Source organism: Solanum lycopersicum, chromosome 1 (assembly GCF_036512215.1).
Source record: "Solanum lycopersicum chromosome 1, SLM_r2.1".
Taxonomy (NCBI): Eukaryota; Viridiplantae; Streptophyta; class Magnoliopsida; order Solanales; family Solanaceae; genus Solanum; species Solanum lycopersicum.
In genome coordinates this window covers 72,778,492-72,796,380 of record NC_090800.1, presented here as the reverse complement: position 1 = coordinate 72,796,380, position 17,889 = coordinate 72,778,492, and the positions used below count along the sequence as shown (strand labels likewise).

The 17,889-nt window shown below is 31.7% G+C and overlaps 1 protein-coding gene and 1 long non-coding RNA gene across 2 annotated transcripts; both read right to left on the bottom strand.

Annotated features, from left to right (window-relative positions):
* Window positions 1-5,286: 5,286 nt before the first annotated feature.
* LOC101265958 (uncharacterized) lies at window positions 5,287-6,599 on the bottom strand. Its single transcript, XR_011221540.1, has 2 exons — window positions 6,398-6,599; window positions 5,287-5,517 (listed from the first exon to the last, which is right to left on the bottom strand). It is a non-coding gene; the product is annotated as an uncharacterized lncRNA (long non-coding RNA).
* A 4,295-nt stretch (window positions 6,600-10,894) lies between these two features.
* Window positions 10,895-16,851, bottom strand: LOC101266261 (probable serine/threonine-protein kinase At1g54610). Its single transcript, XM_004229150.5, has 7 exons — window positions 15,783-16,851; window positions 15,404-15,688; window positions 14,999-15,316; window positions 13,856-14,083; window positions 12,854-12,954; window positions 12,350-12,467; window positions 10,895-11,456 (listed from the first exon to the last, which is right to left on the bottom strand). Exons 1-7 carry the CDS (start codon window positions 16,188-16,190, stop codon window positions 11,172-11,174), a joined length of 1,743 nt encoding a protein of 580 aa, XP_004229198.1. The 5' UTR covers window positions 16,191-16,851; the 3' UTR covers window positions 10,895-11,171.
* Window positions 16,852-17,889: the final 1,038 nt, after the last annotated feature.

Here is a 17,889-nt window from a genome sequence, read left to right as displayed (position 1 = left end):
TGCATTTGACAGTAACTTTGAGGATTTTGTCCACTTAAGGGATTTTTCAAGTTCTTCCTTAAGTTTGACAATATCCTGTTCTAATTTGTTACACTTTTCAAGCGACAGACCAAGTTTTTTCTCAGAATTTTTCAATTTTTCTTGAATTTTAGCTTGCAAACCATTTGACTTTCCATTCAACTTTTCAGCTTCTTCAGTAATCTGGTTCAACTGGTTCTTAAGTTCAGAGTTATTTGACTCTAGAGACACCATTCTTGACATTTTCTCTTCAAGTTTAACTTTGTTTTCAGTCAAACTGTCAAGTTCAGCATTCATGGTGTCTCTTTCAGATGTTAACTCTATCACAGAACCAATCATGACTTTTGCCAAAGTTCTCAATTTTTTAAGAGAATATTTATCCAAGTCATTTTTCATATCTAGAAGAGTTACCTGATTGTCCTCTTCTTCATCTGTTGTGTGAGCCATGAGAGCAAACATTTCATTAAAGACAGTTTCCTCCTCATGTACATCAACCATGGACACATCTTTTGGCTCATCAGGGTCTTCTGAATCACTTGAGGAATCACCCCATTCAGCAAGAGCCCTTTTGACAACCAAATCTGCAGCAGCTTTTCAATCTCTCTTGCCGAGTACCAGGTCCCTTCTATTCTCTTTGTCACTTCTTGATTTTTGATGTTCCTTGCTTTCATTGTTGAGAAAAGGACACTCTCTGATGAAGTGCCCAGCTTTTCCACACTTGTAGCAAGTATCACCTTGAGCAACATTTCGAGTACCATTTGTTCCCTTTTTATAAACTTTGTTTTTTCTCACAATTTTTTGAAATTTACTGATGAGATATGTCATATCATCATCATTGGAATCTTCATCTAACTTGTACTTTAGCATCAATGACTTGTCCTTCTTGGCTTCCTTCTTCGATAAATTGTAATTTTGATTCATCTCATGTATTTTCAGATTACCAATCAAAGCATCCATAGTCAACACCTTCAAATCCTTGGCTTCTGTAATGGCATCAACCTTGCTCTCCCAAGACTTAGGAAGAATTCGAAGCACTTTTCTGACTTGTTTGGTCATGCTTATAGGTTCACCCAGACTTCGCAGCTCATTTGTAATGGAAGACAACTTGGTGAACATGTCATGTATTGTTTCTCCTTCCTTCATTTTGAAGTTCTCATATCGTGAGGTAAGCATGTCAATCTTAGATTCTTTGACTTGTTCGGTTCCTTCATGTGCAGTCTTCAAGCAGTCCCAAATTTCCTTAGCAGACTCACAGGCTGACACTCTGTTGTACTCATCAGGTCCTATCCCACAGACAAGAAGAGTTTTAGCTTTGAAACCTTTTTCAATCTTTTTCCTGTCAGCTTCGTCATATTTCTGCCTAGGCTTTGGAACAGTAATAGTCTTCTCTCCATCTTTTTCTTTCATCGTCGGAACAAATGGTCCATCCAATACAATATCCCATAACTCGCTGTCTTCAGCCATGAGGTAATCGTGCATTTTAACTTTCCACCAACTGTAGAAATGTTCATTGAAACGAGGAGGTCTGTTTGACGACTGACCTTCTTCGAGGTTAAGTGGAGCTGCCATTCTAGAGCAAATATCACTTCCTTGGTGTTAACCAAATAGATAGTGCCTGCTCTGATACCACTTGATAGAATATATGCCTTTACTTAACAAGTAATGGACCAGGTCCCTTACTACACTAATGAATAAAACAGAAAGTTAAATGCAATAAAATCAACACAATGATTTTACGTGGAAACCTCATTGCTTAAGGGAGTAAAATCACGACCTGTCTCACAGGATTTTCAATCGTTTTCACTAATCTTCAAAAGAAAAAGTAAAACACGATTACACCAACAGTAAGAAAGAGTTATCAATCTTATAGTTAAGCAATAGTCCTCTATTGCTTAACAAGCCTAAGTAGAAAACAATCTACCCACTAAGCTATCCACCCTGGACAACTTAGACTTTTAACAATGCACACCTATTCCTTTATAGATTCAGGAATGGTTTACAGTTTAAGAACAAGAGAATATATTCCTAACCAACTAGACGAAAAGCTCCAGAGATTTCTGTTGTTCTTGGAATAATTCTACCTTTGCTTTGTAGTAGCCTTTGCAAGAGTTCTTGAAAAGTTTTTATCAAGTTGCAAAAACTGAACAAAATGTTTAGGAAAGTGTCTTTTATATGGTCAAGTCACTTTCCCAAACCTCTTTGCCATTGGTTGGAAAAGTCACACTTTCTGACACCATCGGAAAGTGTGCACCTACTTTCTGTACCGTGTCCAGCTGGCAATCAACTGGCTCCTCATCATGAGAGCCTAGTACCTCTACTAGGTCCCTGCGTTTGTTTCATCTGCAATACTCAAGCAAGAACTTTTCAATACTCAAGTAAGAAACTGGTACCTTTACAAGGTCCCCAAGTTTGTCAAATCATCAAAACTACAAATAACATCTATCCTAAACTCAAACTCACCAAAGTCTATATTGAAATTCATGAATCTTAGTGACAACTACATGTGTCAAATCCCGTATTCCTAAATTTTAAGCTTAGTTCAAATCTCAATTTCCTAAATGACATAATTTTGATGGTATTTCTATAATATAATACACATAATATTTAATTACATATCTTAATATATCAAAATTTTGATTTATAATATGATAAATAATAAATATTAATTAGAATTAGAGATACGGACTACAAAACCAGTGGCGACGACGTATTGAAACCAAGGGTCAAAGCTCCGCGGAGTTATCCCAATCAATAATTTTCTTAAATTTATTTAACAAACTTAAATTAACATCCAATATAACCCTTTTATCTCCCCAAAACCTTGAAAAGAACTATATTGCACCCTTCAACTTACCAATCAACTGAACACACGTGTCATCAATTGACTTGTAATTGACTTCATTCGTAAGTTGAATCTTTGTATTTATGACTTTGTCAAGTAAATCCTTTTATTCACTGAAACACAATATTTTAAAAGATTTTGGAAAATACATAATTCTTCTAAAAAAGGTTCATTAACTTGCACTTTCTGTTCTCAGTTAAGAGAAAATAAATGTATATTATGAAGCCTTTTTAATATATGTATATCATAGTTCATTAATATCTTTAATATTCAATACGTTTAAATATTCAAACACATGAAGAGATGAACATGGGAACTACTTCAGATAAGAAATGTTCTCCCCCATAGGAGAATAAAAAGCAAGAGTGGTTCAAAATAATCTTTAATTTCCAAAAAGATTATCACTCATATATTTTCTAAGTTTTCCGTTAATTTTTTAATGCGTTTTAACCGTCTTTCTAAATTTTATAATTCACTTGTATTAATTCATCTTTTGTAAATATTCATCAAAATCACTCTATATTTCTTCCTTGTAAGATTAAAAAACTTACACGTTTAAAAAATAAAAATATCTTTTGCACCACAGAACAAGGGGTGAAATATAAATTAAACCCAGATTAAAGATGTTGATACCTACAGTCAGGTGAATAATCTTTTACCGTGCATCTTTTCTTACTTCTGAAATTGATTATTTTAAAGTATAACTATCTTATTTTTCGTTATTAATTCCTATGTTAGACATTTTTGTCTCTTGTTATTTATCTATATTTAATACTTCTTGGGACTCTATTCCAATTGTTAGACTTCTTTTTACTTTTTTGGGCAAAATAATTTAATTTTCAATTCTTGATTATAAAGAAAAATAGGAAATGATTAAATTCTCATAATATTACCTATATCTATTTTGAATGAATTTCAAAATTAAAATTTCCACCCTTTTACAAATTTTATAATAATAATAATAACAACAATAATAATAATACATAAACATGCCCTTTAATTTGCAGACATTTGTGCCTCCAACTTTGGATATGAATAAGTAGAGACATGCGTTCTATGTGACACAATACAATGTGTTGAACGCCACTTATAATAAGTATCTTTTTAGTTTATTCCATCAATAATACAAAAAATTAATCAAAAATAAACTTTACTTCGTATATCATCATATGTACTTCAATTGATTTAAGCAATTAATACTCAAAGTCGATAATATAAAACATATTTGAACATCATTTCAAAAAATTAAACTTTAAATCTGTAAAACATGTTTTAAGATAGAAAAAAAGAAGTTGAAAAATTATTAATCTTGAAAATGTAATAATTAAATTAAGAGAAATAAGTATTTTTAAAAATGAACTGATGGTGTGATTTTCTTATTCACTGTCGATGGATAGTCGTTAATTTCTTAATTGTTACGCCTAAAAAAAAAAACTTTCAGAGATTAGACATATATAATAACAGGGTTAGTAAACACACACTTATTATTAAGAAAATAAAAATTTACGAGTAATTATTTTTCAAGACTATTGAAAATAAAAAGATAAAAAGTAGTCAATAAAATTTGAAAACCTTAGGATATAATATCTAGTGTATTCTCTAGACTTTCTGTCAAAGTCTTCCTTTCATTTCAGGTGCGTTTCTAAATTCCATAATTCTCTTGTAATTTATGCTATATCTGTTGTAGACATTCATCAAAATAACTTTATTTCGTTTCATTTGCAAGAACACATAATTCCCTTAAAAGGTTTTACTAAAATAACAAAAAAAACTCCTAGATAGATGCAAATGTCATCGCAACCAATTTTTTATTAGAAAGAATAAAAACAAATATAACTAAGCAACTTGGTTCTTAATTTTGTGTATAATCGTCATGTTACTATTTATTGGTGGTGTTAATGAACCTTGAATGAAGCAAAAACTCCCAAGTGTTGTTCAAAGAGAAAGATGAACTATCATGAATGTCTAATACAGCTTTGCACCACTCATGTTTGATTAATCGAAGTTTAAATACTTAAAAAAAGATGTTATGATCAACGCATCAATGAATAAATATTCAACATTGATTCTAAGCATTTAGAGATACTATCATGACCCAACCTTATATCGACACTCGAAAATCATTGAATCATTGTTGACCCTCAAGCAAACCATCTCGATTGACTACAAGCGAAAGACTAACTCAAACAAACATAAGCATCAAATTGGGAAAAAAACGTGTAAAAACAATTCACTTAATCTCAAAAGTTGAATATACTTTGTATAAAACTAAAGGGAATTATAAACTAAAGGTTATTCTGACATCAACATAAATCACAAAACAAAAATCATATAACATATGAAGTTGGTAAAGTGTTATGAATAATAATTTTTTTTTAAAAAAAAAAGGGGGGGGGGAGGGGGGGGGGGGTGTTAAACATACTGCACATTGTAACAAAATAGTTGAATATTCATTACATAAAAGACTTGAAAATTAAAAATTAGATGATCCAATTTGAGGTGGACCTGGTGGGCCAGAAAATGTGATGGGGATATTGGGTGGATCAGGGCCCAATGGGCCTTGTGATGGCCTTGGATAAGGATCCCTAGGACCTACTTCCCAACCTGATCTGCCAACACCATCTTCCAGGATCCAACAGCAGCATAGAAAGTAGAAACTGCCACACACAAAAAAAAAATGTATTATTTGCAATCTATGTTTTGTGAGTTGGTTAATATAATAAAGTATGAATTATAATATATATGTTGGAAATGACACCAACATTATCCAGATCTTTAAGGACCCTTGTTGTGATTAAGAGACTCAGATATATATTGTCTGAAAATAATTGTATCATTCAATAATACATACATCTAAATAAAAGACAGACAACATTAACCCAGGGCCACGGCCTGTTCTTAATGGATAAAATTGAGTAATTACGTAAATTTATACTCCTTAATCATAGCTATAATTTATTATGATTATCTCGTGATTAGCATTATACATTAATTACGTAAATTTATACTACTTAATTATTCATCATAGCTATAACATATTTATACTCTCATCATAGCTATAATTTATTATGATCATCTCGTGATTAGCATTATACATTAATTACGTGGACTGACTTCAAACTTATACAATTAATCACGTTTATATATGTATAACTCGCCAAAATATACAAACACATAGGCATAATATATAACTATTTAACTGATATACACATACAATTCACCTCTCTCTCACTCTCTCGCTGGCCTCTTCCAATCTCTCTCGTCTCTCTCTTCCTCTCCGAATCTCGCTCACCTCTCTCTCCTCCCCTCTCAATCTCACTTGTCATATTTACAAATACATTTTTATAATATAGAATTATTTAATCGATATACTTATACAATTCACCTCTTTTACTTTTTACCCTACGTCGCTTTCTTCTCTTCCAATCTCGCTCACTTTTTTTCTTCCTATAACATTTTCCTCCCTATAACATGTAGGAATGAATTGTACTCATCCAAACTATAGCAATAAAAAGATAGAAAAAAGATGATGATTACCAAGAGGAGAGAGCAAGACACATATTAGAAAAGTATCGACGAACAAAACCAAAGCCAAAAGGAGGTCCTCTATGATAGTGAGGACCAGACATGCTAGGAATATCTGGATTTGGTGCATACATGATATGATCTCAAATATTACTTGCTACAATTTTTTTCGACTTTTGAAAAAAAAAAATACACCTATTAGCAAAATAATAAATGAAATGAGCCAACTATTATAACTACATATATATTGAGACAATTTTGTGTCTTCTTGTGTACATGTTAAGCTAAGAGGATGTGTCTTTATTATTGGATAGTCACCAAAAAATGAATTTATCCTAGAAATTAAGAAAGCGGCGGTGGCTATTTGGTGCATATACATGCTTGTTCCAAGTGTATTGCTCTAATGCATGTACACGTAACAAGTGTTAATTACATCATCTATTCAGAGACGGAGCTAGATGGAGTTTAAAATTTTAAATAAGCTCATCATCTTTTTTTATAAATTCTGTATTTGCATTAGATAATTAAATAAATATAGTTATATTATAATTTGTAAACTCCTAATTATATTAATTGACAGTTTAGTGGTAAGAAAAGGATATTGAATACTTTTTTTACACTAATATTGTGGATTGGAATCCTCCATTTTCGAATATAATTATTTATTTATAGGATTACATTGAATATGTTATAATAATTTATATAATTTAAGAAAATTACACGATTAAGTAAACTTATATTATTTAATTAGTCATCATAACTATAGTTTGTTATAGTTACCACTCGCGACTAACATTAACTACTAATTGTTGTCAATCTGTGTTAAGAAAATCAGAAATTACTGGTTGTAATAAATCATTCAGAAACACGAAGTAACTGAGAATTTTAGAACCAGTAAATAAGATGAACAGAAATTTATTTGTAAAAGATAATTTAATCTGTAAAACTTACCAGAATGTTGAATACTCTTTTATTTCTCTTTTTGAAAAGAAAATCAAGTCCACTGAATTCACAGTGTCCCCTTAAGGAAATTATTCCCCTCTAGTATTCGAGGTTTCATTTGGAATATAACCTCCCAGGGTAAAATGATCTTAATCAGTAGAGTATAGATACCAAAAACTCTACCGTCAACGAATCAATCCACAGCAGGAAAGTACACGAAGAAATATATGTTTTTAAGAAGAAGGAAGATCAAAAATTTCGTTTTTAAATATTCTGAAGACTGAATGGTATTTATAGGCAAGAATAATATATTCTGAAAGGTTGCAACCCTTTCAGATTTAACACGACCATTAATGAAAGGTTGCAAACTTTCAAATGGTATTGACTGTTCCTGAAAGTTGCAACCTTTCAGAACAGTGGCGGAAATTTTTAAATATAACGGAATTGGGTCACGCGCGCGGATCCAAGTCGGGTCGGGTTAACTAAAAAGTTGAAAACATTTCGGTTATCAACTGATTAATTGAAAATAATTTTTGGCCATTTAATTAATTAAATAAATAATTAAAATAAATTTGTCCAAAAAATTATCTCTCGATCATTTGCCAAAGCCGAAGCCGAAGCGAGCGACGACGATTTTAATAATTAATAGGAGTGTTTATTCATTTAAACTCTCCTATTTTCATTTCCATTACCGATGAGGGACTACTGCCTTTTTTATTAAAGCATTAGAGGACTTTTCAAGTTCCCAACCTTTCAAGTTCTAAACTTTTCAAATTCCTCTCCTTCCCTCTATTTCCCATCAATTCTTGCTACATACCCAACACTAATTACATGGACTGACTTCGAGTTTCTATAATTCGTCACGTTTGATTCGCAACTAACAATTCTTCTTTTCATGTGTACTTTGTATACGATGATTAGTATTTGTATATAGCGATGATTTCCTTTGATCTTTCAATTTTATCACTATATACATTCAATCCTTTTTTTCTGTAACTTTTTAAAGTTTGTACAAATATATAGCTGTCAAATTTCGTAAAATATTATTTGTATAACTGTTTAAAGTTTATATGTTTATTTTTGCATCAATTCGTTATTTTGAATTTTATCATATTTGTATAATTTTTCAAACTTTGTATCACTCAATTATATAAAAATACGTGAATTATACAAATATACCCACAAACTATATAAATATAATATTGTCCTCTCTCGCTCGCCTTTCTTTACCCTCTAAATCTCACTCTTCACTCTCCTCCCTATAACATATTGCTATGGAATATAATAGCAAATTATAAATATAAAACATAATTAAACTATTTTTGAATAAATATATAAAAAAAAACTATTATTTTATATATATCAACAAAAAAAATTATAAAATTTGACTTTTAACTTTAAACTTGTTGAAACAATAATAAAATTGACTATTGGTTTGAATTGCGTTAAACATTCCTTTCCAAAAGTCTTTTCATACTTAAAAGCAAACCCTTTAACTAAAAATTATGTTAAACTTTATATTTAATCGAAAAATCTTTAACGTATTTTTTTTCTCTATATTTATAAATATTTCTACGTTTGAGTCAAAGATTAAGAAGATTCTTCTTATTTTTGATGTTATGACCTATAAAATTAGAAAAAATTGACTTAGCATTCAAAATTATAAACAAAAGTGAAAATTATCCTCAATTCATTCCCTATTTTGAAGTTATAAAAGAACATTTCTCACCAAAAATCTTTTCATACTCACCAAATTGTTTAATTAATTCTTTTTTTTAAAAAAAATAACCTTATCCATTTCACCATATTTAACATAGGCATTGCCTCTATGGGCTGGAAGACTTTTCTTTGTCATCTTCACTTGTCACCAATTTTATTTGCATCTCTCTTAAGAAAAAATAAGATTACCTAAACTATTTTTAATCATTCTTTTATCTCACTTTAAAACCATTTTTTCATCATATTTATCCTTCTCTACGTTTACTATGAAGGATAAAGATAAAAATAAAAGAAAATAATTAATTTTATCTTAAGTTTTAAAAATATCAATTATTAATTTTAATTAACATAAAAAACAAATTAGATTAGAGGGAGTATTCCTACAAACTAAGGACGATATAATCATGCGATTTGAAATTATGATATAAAATAACGAGATAAAGTTAAAGTTTTATTTGGACATCAATTTAATCATTTTATCTAGTATATTTCCCATAAACATAAAAATTTCATGAGTTATAAAACTATTAGAATGATCTCAATTCTTATACAATCTTAGTAAATAAGCATAAGTTTATAAAATCGCATAATACACTGTCACAAAAAAAAATTCTTTAAAAAAATAATAATTATTGATCAAGTTTTAATTCAATAAAAAATAAAATGAAACACAAGATGTGGACTGTGGTGTACCAATCTTTATTATAATTTTCTTACGTCGAAGACGAAGCTATTTGTTAGCCAATTTGGTAAGTAAATGTATCTAGTAAAAACTAATGAATTTGATGAATATAAATAGTTAAGTATAAATTGATTTGAGTAATAATATATTCTATGTTAGTGAGATTAATCTAAAATATAAATGGTTTAAAAAGTAATGATACGAATTGGGCGGTTGTTTTAACAATATAAACTTATGGATCAATTTTTGTATTTGAAAAATAAATAATGATTTAAAATTTCCAAATATTGTTTGAAGAATTTAAAATTTCATCTCAAAATATGAAATCACAAAATAAAATTACACGTTCATATGTTAAATTTCACCTAATAATTTTATATTGCGATTTCATATCGCCAAACGTCTACTAAATACACATGCATATTAATTGACTATTATTGTCGAGATTTGAGACCAATGCGATTACATATTGTATATTAGGAGTAGTAATTAAGATTTTAAATAGTCCACTATACCACTTTTTAAGAAAACAAGAAAAAACTAATACCATATCTTTGTTTATCCTCTGATCTTTCATCAGATTGATTTTTTGGTTACTGCAAAGATCAGAGTGTTCAACAGTAAGCAGCAGCAAAGCACTGATACTATGAATATGAGATGAGGACTATTCAAGAGATTCATCAATGAGAAGCTATGCAAGGGAGATCGAGGACTTGGCTGAATAACCACAACTACAATCCTTAACACAAGTATGGCACTAGCTGATGTGACAGGGAACTACTTGTTTTGAGTGGCTACTGCTTGTTTAGGGCCTTATGTCCAAATGATTTAGCTTTTTTTGCTTACATGCACTTCTTAACTCTTCAGTCTTCACTTTGATGATAAATTTCTCCATTCTGGAGCTTTCGATTATGTTGTGACACATTTGAGCCTTCTATAAGTTCTAAAACAATTTAGTCACCAACTTAGGCTATGTGCCTCTTGATCAGTCATTGACTCGAGGGACAAGTGCACAGATAGCCAATTTTGAGACCTCTATATATAAGGTATAGTGCAAGTTTAACTACTTCAGATAAGTTGTGGGGGAAAAAAAGATCTGTTCAGTTATAGAGCTTGCAAGCAGAACATAAGACATCACTGTAATTTATACTCATAACAGGCAAAAGTAAAAGGAAAGAACAGATGTAGATTGTTTATTAGGATTTTCATTGATCTAAACAGAGTCTGCTAATATGAAGGAAGTAAAAATTTACATGTACAATGGTGAAAAGATTCTCATTATCCAAAAGAATACAAAAAGAAGGATACTAGGATTCAAAAAAAATGCATTTTACCTCTCTATGCTGTTGAGAAGTTTCTTACTTACCGTATAGGACAATAATCTGCAAGCTTTGCAGCTCCCTTCAAGTATACCAATTGTTGAATCACATCATTCTTTCGACTTTACATGCTTTCTTTTCCTTTCTTGTTAGAATCCTTCTTTGATGGTTTCGTCTTTCTTCTTGGAGCACCACCCGTGGCAGGTTCCACCAATGGGCCTGACCATGTTTGGATCGGTTCTTTGGAATAGGAGAAGTTCATGGAAGTGAAAGGGACTTCTGAGGGTTCGTAGGCTGGATCAATGTGATGTGAAGAACCCAATGTATAACCTAAAGTTCCATCCTGGTGTGGTGGAGGAAACTTTTCACTCTTGCTCTTTGCATTTGCTTGTGTAATTAGACGCCGCCTCTGTATAGAACAATAGTCAGATAAACAAGCTTGACAGAATATACTAAAGAAATGACATAGAGGATTGATTGTTCATTTCCATAATGAATTGGTTGATGAACAAGAAAAAGAACTTTACGGCCCTGATGTACTCTATTCCCTGCTTTCAAATTTATGTAACATCTTCTATTTCCCAACGCCCAAAAAATGTTAAAAAACCATACCACCAATAATACTATTTATTACAACTCATAAATAATCAAATTCAAACTTCAATGCAATGTTTTCCAAAATTGAAAAGCTATTTCAGAAAACATCACATAAATTCGATGGCATACAAGTTTTAAAATGTTAATTTGACTTGGGAGCACTATTTATTAAAGCTTGTATGCCATCAAAAGTTATCATATAAAATATAATGCAAGGAGTACTAGTTCCAGATGTTGCAACGTCAAATAAGCATAAATAGGTAACTAAAATGGAATTAGAGGAATAGAGTGTATATAATATATAACTAATAGGAAAAGCAAGGGGTAGTTTTGACAATCATGACATCAGCAGACAACCACCTACTCCAGCTGCAAATAATTGAAAAAGCAATATCTTGTAATGTTTGTATTTTGGAATGTAATTAGCCCAATGCAAAGATAACAATATAAGTTGGAGAATTGTAGACCTCAGAATCTCAACAGTCATCTAATCTCCTTGCAATATAATTATAACATGGCAACACAGAGTAGAACTATTTAATCCTGGGTAACTGAAAGCTGAAAATATGACCATCTTCATATTAGTATCTTTGTTCTGTTAGGTTCACGTGGGAACTGCTCCTACAGGTTCACATTATGCATATGCAATTTTACAAGCATTGGATGGTAAAATATAAGAATTAATAAGCTTCTTAAATGACATACATCAATATTAACTTGCAGCTCCGCGTTGGCTTCAGGAGCAGGGATTGCCCTAACTGCTCGATCACGGTGGCGATTTCTCCTCGCACCATCAGCATTGGCTTTGCCAGTAGCCCTTTGCCTATTTAGCAAATATTTCAGGAAAAAAAAAGTTTAGGAGAAAAATGACAAAGTGCATATCAACATGAATTCAGATACAAGATAATGAAGTTCTCCTACTTAATACCACTAAAATATGCCATAATTCAGAAGACTGATTCAAGCATTTATTAGAAAAACTGATTCTTTAACAGGTTCTGTAAAGGGGAATTTATATAAGATACAAGTAATTTTGAGCAAAAACTGATGAAGTATATAGGTATCTCAACAAGAATGGTGTATGTTATTAACAAAAGGATCATAGGACTTTCTTTTGGTAAGCTACAAAATAATCATAAACTTCAATATGAAAACATGAATGTGAAGTGTGATTATAAAAAATAAAAAAAGGAATCCAGATAACTAGACCTTCGAGCATCTTCATCTCGCCGTTTAGCATCCATTTCTTTGCTGGGTGGATATTTGGGAAGGATGGAAGGTTCACAAGCATAAGGTTTGGTAGTAAAGAACTGCACAGCAATAAACGGAACATATGGTGACAATACTTCAAAATATTTCATGATTAATTTCAGGAAACTGTATTTCATCAAATGCTCCACATGCATTCTTGTGTTACAAAGACATAGGTCAATTGTTTCGCCCGCATGTAACAATCAATGAAGGACCAACCAGTATATGCTTTGGAAATACATGTAAGTTCTCTAGCACTACACGAGGGATTAACGTAAAAGAAATAAAATTGATTTGTAGTATCAGGCAAATCAAGTTCTTTATCTAAATGTATACAGATAGTCATTTCATTATGGCCATGCGATGCAATATTTGAAACCAAATCATCAGATTTCTCCACATAATTCTCTTAAAAGGAAAAAGGGAAAAAAGAGAGTGCTATAATTAATAAAGGGATAATAGCACTTCTTCAGTTAACTGATTTTGATCCTTGTGAGAAATGACTCAAAACATTTAACCTTTGATTAATCAAAATGTGTGCCTTTGGTCTCTCTATGTATTTAGAAGTACATTACCCTGAAATATGAAGTAACAATACAAGTTTAACATAACAAATAGGTTTTTAAATAGTAACGGTTAATACTTGGGGAAATTATACTATTCACAAATTAAAAGTGCACATTTCAAGTTAATTGAAGGGTTAAAAATACTCTGGCAGATATGACAAGAACTAAAATTAGGATTTACCAATAACTGAGGAACCAAAATAGCTATTAATTCATTAATTAATGCACAAGAACATTTTCTTATTAATACAGACGAAGAGATTGAGGAACAAGTTTACATGAAAGCAAAAAAGAGTAAAAAAAAACAAAGACTTCATCACTAAAACAGTTAGCCAAGTAAGTTGCCTCCAAAGTAAAATCGTTAAAAGTAATAAAATAGATATGAACATCTTACTGCACTATGTAATGCAGCTGTGGCTGTCTGACGCTCAGCTGGATCAATGGACAGAAGAGTCTCAATCAATGGCAATGATGAAGGTGGGAAATCTTTAAAGGTCTCAGCGATACATCTTCTGTATGATTGCTGAGGTTTGAATATAGTTGCATGTGGAAGCCTTGACTTTTTCCAATACTCTTCTGACGGAGATCCGCATAGCTTGAAGATCTTGTGGAGCTGCTCAACCTGAGTATTATTGCAGTGTAAATCCTAAAGTCGTGGAGCTCACGGCTAAAATCCAGTTCATAAGAAGAGAATGAGTTTAAAGTCACAAACATATTGATAAATAAAGAATTCATAAGTTTTTGGATTATTTTTTTATTCATGATCCTCCCACCACTCCCAGTCAGGTGGGAAGGAGGTTTTGCATATCAAGGCGCAAACATAGGCATTTAAGCTAAAGCTGGACCAACACCATATCAGGACCAGGATTTGCATATCAGGATATTCTTTTTCACGGATTTTAGTCCTCTGGTTTGTAGTCCTGCCACTCCTTCGAGATAAAGACACATAAAAGTTTAAGCCCAAGAAGCTATTCTCTATCCTAGATCAAGATGTATGCCCCCATGTCTCGGTCTGACTCGAAGATAAGCACAACGTTCAGTATTTCATGCTCTAACTGCTTGGATTTCGGAGGAGAGAACCTACTAGAAACAGCATATACAATTAATCTGAACCAAAATCTTTCATCTCTTAACATACATTTCTTATCATGCTAAAGAAAGTTTTTAGTAGTTCACTGAATCTTGATTCAATCAAATAAAGCTACATCTTTCACAAATTATCTGAAAGGATGTCTCATGCAGCAGCATAAAAAATTATTTCATATTAAGGGGGGATTTCATGTGGACAGAAATTAGCCAAATGCAAAAAATGGAAATATCGAGATGTCTCATGAGATTTGTATGGACGATAAGTTCATTTAATTTCCCTGTATCATAGTTGAAGGGAAAAAGCTTCTCTTTTTAACTAACAGATGCACAAGCAAACAAATAATTTGATGCAACAAACAACCAAGGGAAAAACAGTAATCTTTTCTCTTATATCATGCAAGACCTGTCCCTGTCAGATTGTTTTGACCAACAAATTTCAATACCATACCTCTGTACGACCAGGCATAATGGGCTTCCCAGCTAATAGCTCAGCTAAAATACAACCAGCACTCCAGAGGTCCACACCAACACCATAGTCTGTGGCCCCAAGAAGAAGCTCTGGGGGTCTGTACCATAAAGTAACCACGCGACTAGTCATAGGCTGCTTTTTATTGGGATCGAAGACAGAAGCCAAACCAAAATCTGCAATCTTCAGAACTCCCCCACTGTCAATTAGAAGATTTGATCCTTTTATATCACGATGCAACACACGACGGTTGTGACAGTGTTCAAGCCCTGATAATAGTTGATGCATGTAACATTTAACCTACAAATAATGATCAAGAAATAATGTAAACAACTCGGAACCAAACAATTACAGTTATAACTCAAAAGGCAACTAATATAACCTAACCTGAGCCTCTGTGAACTTGACTCCAGGGCTTGCTGCTAGTCCAGCTAAATCATGATCCATATAATCAAACACAAGGTACAAGCTACAAGACATCCTTGATGTAACCAATCCTTGCAATGTAATAACATTTGGATGATCCAAGCGGCGCAAAATCAAGATCTCTCTTGCCATAAACTTCACACTCTCTGGCTCCAAATTATCAAATCTAACCTTCTTTAATGCAACGATGTTCCCCGTGAGATTATCTCTAGCTTTATACACATTGCTATAAGTACCTTGCCCAATCTAATACAACATATAAATGACAATGAATAAGATATTAATTAATCTACAAAACAAAAAACTAGTAACTAACAAATGAAGTGAACATTTTGCTTGCCTTAGCCAGCTTCTCAAATGCATCTGCCCTTCGTGGAATCCATCCATTGATAGCCTCTCCAGCTACCTCAGAGAGCCAGGATGGCCATCCAGCCGCTACTTGCTCGCCGTGCACATTCTTAGGTGGATTGCTCAACCTTGGATTAGGTTTAGACCTTCTCCTCTCACCCCTAGGCCGTGCATTGTCATCCTTCTTCTGATCTCTACCATTCTGAACTTCACCAACATCACTGCCTCCTCCTCTTCCTTCACCGCCGCCATCCACCTTATTTACAGTTCCAACTTTCTCTCTCCTCCCAGATTGTGCTGCCAAATCTCTATCTTCCCCATTTTCTCTCCTCCTTCCAACTACAACCTCCCCACTAGGCGTCTCAGAAGATGAAATCTCTTTCCCAAAAACACAACCCATCCTTGTACAATCTTAACCTTCATTTCTCATCAGACTTAACAGTCTTTTCCCTCATTCAAAATCCCCCCACACATGCAATATCCTCAAAAAAATGCAAACTTTACAAGAAAAACAATCAAATGGAACAAGATTAAGCTTAAAAATATGAACTTTACAGCAGTTAACTAAGCAAAAGAAACAAATGGGGCTGCAAACCAGAAAGAATCAAAGCAAACTAAGTAATAGTTCTTCAAAAATGCAAGTAAAAAGAAACAAGAATCTGAGATAGAGCAAATAAAAGCAAGATTAAGGAAAATGGGGTTGTTAGATAATAGTACTCTGAGAAAGGCCTAATTGAAGAACCCTAGATTTTGTGCCCAAGAAAGTAGAAGCACTAATGATTTTGAGTTTAGCCCACCATTTATGGCGGTCAAAAATGGAGTTTGTAAAATTGAGAAAAGGCAAAAAATAGAGAGTGAGTAAATGTAATGGTAATAGCTTTATTGCACTTCTTTTGTGGGATTGAAGATCCAACATATATTAAAGTTTCAAATTAATAGTCCCACATTTCCACCATACCAAATATACATAAATTAATATATTTTCTTTTAAATTAATGCTCCTGTTTCAACATAAATAATGGTACGTCAGTAGCTTAATACATAACAATATAAATTAAATTGAGTAATAAACTCAAAATATGAAACTACAAAAAGTCAATATTTTCCCTCATCCATTAAATATAAAGCATAATTTTCTATGTACTGCTTCTCACTAGGTTGTTCATAGTTATGGTTAACGATCAAATCAAATAGTAATTTGAACTATATTGATTAAAAAAATTAATAATTAATTTAGTTTAGTTAGATTTAATTTTTAAATTTTAAAAACTGATACTATTTGATTTGATTTTAATTTTACCAAAAACCAACTGCAAAAGTAACAAACTGAATCGATAAATTAGATATATAAATGTAAATATTTGTATGTTATTCATAACTAAATTAAAAATATTATGTTAAATTTTAATTAATTTAAAGCTTTAACTTTACCATTCACTTTAGCTCAAGTATAACAATCTCAAATTCAAGTCTATCAAAATTAATTTTAGTCTTTACCTACTGTACTTCACATAAATAGTCATACTTTTCTCTTAAATAAATCACTTTGTTAATATAATGATAACTCTAATATTGTTTAATTGTTTGGCTGAACCAACATTAGCTTTTCTATAGATAGTATGTCCGTAAAAAAAATTATTACTTTCAAATCAAATAAACAAGAAAACTAAATCAAAATGAACCAAATCGACAATAACCAAACCGATGGTTATTTTTTCGTTTGGTTTGATTTGGTTTTAGAAATTTAAAAAAACGACTAGATTGGTTTGGATTTGATTTTAATTTTAATCAATAACCGATCCAAACCGAATCACGAACACCCCTACTTGTGACACTATTATATGTATACAGTGAGATAAGAGATTGATGAAATAAATTTTAGCTATCCAATTAATGCTCGTTTTATTTGATATATTTTATTTTTCGAGAGTTAAATAATTTATACATGAAAATTTTAATTTTTTGAAATGAAATTTATGTATTTATAAATAGTGATGGTAAATGGGCAGTTTGGGTCAAATGTGGACGGTCAAAAATTCAAACCGCTCATATTTGATATGGATAAAAATGAATTGAGTAACAAATGAGTTGGGTAAAAT

Excerpts from the sequence above, each read along its gene's own strand:
- LOC101266261 (XM_004229150.5), bottom strand. The coding sequence starts at position 16,190 with ATGGGTTGTGTTTTTGGGAAAGAGATTTCATCTTCTGAGACGCCTAGT. Across the intron at positions 14,084-14,998 it reads TTATGCCTGGTCGTACAGAG|GTTGAGCAGCTCCACAAGAT; the intron begins GTATGGTATTGA and ends AATAATACTCAG. Across the intron at positions 11,457-12,349 it reads AGCTGCAAGTTAATATTGAT|AGGCGGCGTCTAATTACACA; the intron begins GTATGTCATTTA and ends TGTTCTATACAG.